Genomic DNA, 5,382 nt, shown 5'->3' on the forward strand with positions numbered 1-5,382 from the left:
AAGGGTAGAAACCTTGAACGGTGGCGGTCGGGGTCTTGGTCAAGCACCGGCCGATGGGTTTTCTTTAAAACTCCGGGACCTTCCCACATGTATGAATGTGAAGTGTGGGTGACCATCTGGAACATTCGTTTACTTAAACCTTATATGGGTAAAAATTCTATTCCTTCCTCGATCGCGGGCGGAAAGCGCTCGCGGACCGAAGTTTTCAAACAGGTGTTTGACGCCTTTCAAACTAAATACATTGTTGTAAGCAGTGTGAACACAGAGACTGAAAAAAAAAAAACACTCCACTCGGGAAAATGTCACCGTTCTTCATCGAAAAGGCGGTGGCATCTCTGTCAAAGAACGTGAAAGAAATCAAACGCCTTAGATCAGGTGACCTACTGCTGCAATGCACTTCTGAAGCCGACTGCGAGCGTATACTGAACACACAGGAGATGCACGGGATCAAAATATCAGCAACCTTGCATAGGACCCTTGATACCTGCCGTGGTGTCGTGTCACTAGCGGAACTCATTGACGTTCCATCAGAAGAGATACTGGAAAATCTAAAAAGCCAAAAAGTGATTGATGTCAGGAAAATAAAAATCCGGAAAAACAACGAGTATATAACAACGCGCAACACAATCCTCACGTTCGACTATCCGACTTTACCAGAAAGGCTAAAGGTAGGGCATCTGACTGCAGAGGTGCGGCCATATATCCCTAATCCACTCAGATGCTTCAAGTGTAACTGCTTTGGCCATCCTTCCGATGCTTGCAGAGGTTCTGCGTGCTGTGCCCGCTGCAGCAAACAGGACCACGACTCTAAGGAGTGCAGAGGGCCGGATCACTGTGTCAACTGCGCAGGTGACCACCCTTCGTACTCTAGGTCTTGTCCAAAGTGGAAGTTTGAGAAAGAGGTGATGCACATCAAAGTCACACAGAAACTCAGTTATCCAGAAGCCAGGAAGAAGGCATCTCAGTTCTCGTTCCAGAAATCCTTTTCATCTGTTGTTAAAGAGAAACCAAGGATGATGTCATGTGCAACACAGACAGAGAATACCATACAAAGTGAAGTAACATGTACAACTCTTTCTCAAACACCAACTCCTGTAGCAGTAACCACAGTTTCGCAATCCTCTTCCGCGGCGTCATTTTCACAGACACCGCCTTCGTCATCGCAAACTGTGGAGGCAAGCTCCATGGAATGCGATGACGACACGAGCTCGCAAGGCTCTTTTACGAGCGTGAGCTCGCAAACACAAAGGAAGCCTAAGAGCAGTATGTCGGGGAGTGGCTCACTCCCCGATATATCACCTAAGGAACTTGCGGCTGCTCGGAAGAAAACTCCGAGGCAGCCCATAATGCCCCCAAAGAAGAAATAATGAAAGGTTCTTTACACAGTACACTCTTTCCAATGACGAAGACGCCTCTTGTGCACACCTTTTTCATTTTCTATACTATGGCGATCCTTCAGTGGAATTGTCGAGGGCTTCTCACTAATCTTGATGATGTCAATGATCTTTCGTACAGGTATGATACACTCTGCTTTGCACTACAAGAGACTTATCTTAATCCGCAACAGATACATACACTCCGCAGATGGAACCTGTTCCGAAACGATCGGGTTGATGCAACACGTACATCTGGAGGTGTTGCTATCCTTACACCAAAAACCCTCCCTACAAAGCACCTTCCACTGAAAACAGCACTTGAGGCAGTTGCCGTTCAAATATGTCTTCAGGGGGTCATAACTGTATGTTCCGTATACCTACCACCATCAGCTGTGGTAGACCAGAACACACTGGAAACTTTAATTGACGGGCTCCCACCGCCTTTCCTCTTACTGGGAGATTTTAATGCCCATAACTGCTTATGGGGAAGCTCGAGAGTCGACAGGCGAGGAAAAATGTTGGAAAAGATATTTCTAGAGCTATCTGTCTTCTTAACAAAGGAAGTCCCACTTATGTAAGTAGCGCTAGTCAGTTTTTCTCCGCTATCGACCTCTCTTTGTGCAGCCCATCAGTGTTTCAAAGCATTGACTGGGCAGTGGACCAGAATCCTCGGGGTAGCGATCATTTTCCTGTAGTTCTGAAAGTGCATAATGCCCCAACCACCCTAGGTACACGTCCACGTCGGTGGAAACTGTCACAGGCTGATTGGAATCTCTTCAAGGATGAAGCCAATCTCCTAACACCATCTTTCCAAGGGTTAAGTATAGAAGATGTCAATAACCTTATTACGGACACCATTATAAATGCTGCTCAACAGTCCATCCCACAAACATCCGGTCGCCTCCCTAAGCGCTCCAAGCCTTTGTGGACAAGCGACTGCGAGACTACACGCAAAGAACAAAATCGGGCGTGGGGTGTGTTTCGAAGGCACCCCACCACACCAAACTTAGTCGCATTCAGGAAGGCACGTGCAAAAGCACGCTGGACACGAAGACAGGCAAAAAAAAAGAATCTTGGAAAAGTTTTGTATCTTCTTTGAATTGTAACACTCCTTCAAAACTTATATGGGACAGGCTAAGGAAAATCAAAGGAGACTACACAAGTTTCTGTGTCCCATTACTGCAGGTAAATGCCGTAGTTTGTCAGAATTTGTAATAGCAGGTCGATGCCCTTGGGGAACATATGCAACATGTATCCAGCTCAGCTCACTATAGCAGGGATTTTTTGAAAATAAAATCATCTGCTGAGAAACAGACTATTCCAAGTGAGGGCGGTGACAGGTACCCATACAATTCACTCTTTACAATGACTGAGCTACAAAGGGCTCTGTCATTCAGTAAAGATACAGCCCCAGGTCCTGATCGCATTACCTACTCCATGATCCAGCATTTATCATCCACATCTTTAGAATCCCTTCTTGATTTCTTTAATCTTGTCTGGCGAGAGGGTTGTCTTCCGTCTGGCTGGAAGGTGGCAACCGTTGTCCCATTGTTAAAACCTGGAAAAGACTGCACAAACCCCTCCAGTTATCGACCCATAGCACTCACAAGTTGCCTAGGGAAAACTTTTGAGCGCATGGTTAATGATCGCCTGATGTATTTCCTTGAGGAAAATAAATGCCTAGATAAATTCCAGAGTGGCTTCAGAGCTGCGTGCTCGACAACAGATCATCTGTTGCGGCTAGAGACTGCCATCAGGGAAGCATTTGTCCGAAGGCAGCATTGTGTGTCCGTATTTTTCGACATTGAAAAGGCCTATGATACCGCCTGGAGGTATGGTATTGTGCAGGATCTGCACAGTCTGGGAATAAGCGGCCGCATGTTTCGCTGTATTGCCAATTTCCTTCGAGGACGATTATTCCAGGTCCAGGTTGGATCGACACTTTCTCGCCCATTCATACAAGAGAACGGTGTACCTCAAGGATCCGTCCTAAGTGTAACTCTATTCATCGGAAAGATGAACTCCATAGCAAGTGCCATTCCACCTTCAGTCAGGTATTCACTGTATGTAGATGACGTTCAGATTTCTTGTTCCTCTTCCAGCGTTGCTAGGTGCGAACGTCAACTCCAACTCACAATAAACAAGTTGGTCAAATGGTCGCATGAAAATGGTTTCAAGTTTTCTCCGGAAAAGACAGTATGCGTCTCTTTCTCTAGGGTACGGGGAGAGTTTCCCGAACCAACACTTAAAATGGGCAGCCACGACATTAACGTAAAGCCTGAGCATAAATTCCTTGGACTTATATTTGACCGGAAATTGACTTTTTTTCCTCACCTCAAACACCTCAAGATAAAGGCCATTAAATCTCTAAATCTTCTAAAAGTGCTTTCTCACCGGTCCTGGGGAGCAGATCGTGACACACTCAAGAAGATCTACGTCTCCACTGTTCTTTCCAAATTGGATTATGGGTGTGCTGTGTATGGTTCAGCACGGCCATCTACACTCAAAATCATCGATCCAATACACCACCAAGGACTGCGTTTAGTACTCGGATCATTCAAAACTTCTCCGATACAAAGTCTATACATAGAAGCTAATCAGTGGTCTTTAGAGAGACGTAGGTTTTACCTCGCTGCTTCATATGCACTTAGAATCAGGGGTCACCCCGAGAACCCAGCATATCAATGTGTGAAAGATACACAATTCAGACAGCACTTCTTGAACAGACCTTCAGCTGTGCCTTCTTTTAGCGTTAGAATGTCACAAGCAGTTGAACACTATGGCTTTCCAGAATATTCTTGAGACAACTAAGAAAATCTCTCCATGGCAGCCCCCTGCAAAATGCAACGTACCCCTTTCCAGATACAACAGGCGTGATACTGCTAACAGTGTACTCCAGCAGGAATTTGAGGTGTTAAAGGATAGCTTTGGCAGCCATGTAGAGTTGTACACTGATGGCTCAAAGACCGTTTCCGGGGTATCGTGCGCTATGGTCACTGGCACAGTTACAAGGTCACATCGTTTGAAGGTCACCATGTCTGTCTTCACAGCGGAAGTGTATGCCATAATTTTAGCCCTGAATTATATCTTACAAAATCGTATCAAATCATCAGTCATATACACAGACTTTTTGAGTTCCTTGCAGACTATCTGTAGCATTCATTGTACAAAGTCCATCGTGCAATGCGCATTGCAAGCACTATAGCTAACAGGGCTTATCGGTTACTGTTCTGCTGGGTACCCAGCCATGTTGGAATACCTGGAAATGAAAAGGCCGATCGAGCAGCTGCTGCTGCCTTAACAAACGACATTACGACTTTCGACATTCCATCAAAAGATCTCAGGCTACGTTTAAAAAGCAGCATTAACAGACACTGGCAGAGCTTTTGGGACCAACAGACAAGCAACAAATTACATGCTATAAAACCCAAGATAGGCCCTTCTCCATCTGCATCAAATCGACTGTATGAGGTGCTACCTTGTCGGCTCCGTTTGGGACACACATACTTAACACATGTATATCTCTTACGGGAAGAAGACCCTCCCGAGTGCAATCTCTGTGGGGAACAACTCTCAATCCTCCATATCCTCATTGTATGCCCAGCGTATCAGCATCTTCGTGAACGTCATTTTGTTTTATTCTATAGAAACTTCTTACCACTGCACCCGGCGCTTTTGCTGGGCCATGAAAGTTTCATACCCTTTGAAAAGATATATATGTTTTTTAGAGATACCGGGTTTTTAAAGGATCTGTGATTTTAATTACTAACCCAGCACTCAACACTGTTTTAGTAAATACACAAATTTTACACAGATAAAACTTACACTGGTATTTGGCGCATTATGGCCTTAGTAGCTAACGCGCCAGAAAAACCCAAATTAAATCAAACTTGCTCGAGTTAATGCATTGCAAGAAGATAACCGAATGACAAAACAAGTTTGGTGAGCTTCAATTGGGACTCACCCTCTGCGCTATTTTGCCAGTGAAGTTAGATCCTTGCGCGAG

The 5,382-nt window shown here is 45.2% G+C and overlaps 1 protein-coding gene across 1 annotated transcript; it reads left to right on the forward strand.

Annotated features, from left to right (window-relative positions):
* Positions 1 to 299: 299 nt before the first annotated feature.
* Positions 300 to 1,367, forward strand: LOC135385025 (uncharacterized). The gene has a single exon (XM_064614202.1). It carries the CDS (start codon positions 300 to 302, stop codon positions 1,365 to 1,367), a length of 1,068 nt encoding a protein of 355 aa, XP_064470272.1.
* The last annotated feature ends 4,015 nt before the right edge of the window (positions 1,368 to 5,382 follow it).

The sequence above is a fragment of the Ornithodoros turicata genome, chromosome 2, assembly GCF_037126465.1.
Source record: "Ornithodoros turicata isolate Travis chromosome 2, ASM3712646v1, whole genome shotgun sequence".
Taxonomy (NCBI): domain Eukaryota; kingdom Metazoa; phylum Arthropoda; class Arachnida; order Ixodida; family Argasidae; genus Ornithodoros; species Ornithodoros turicata.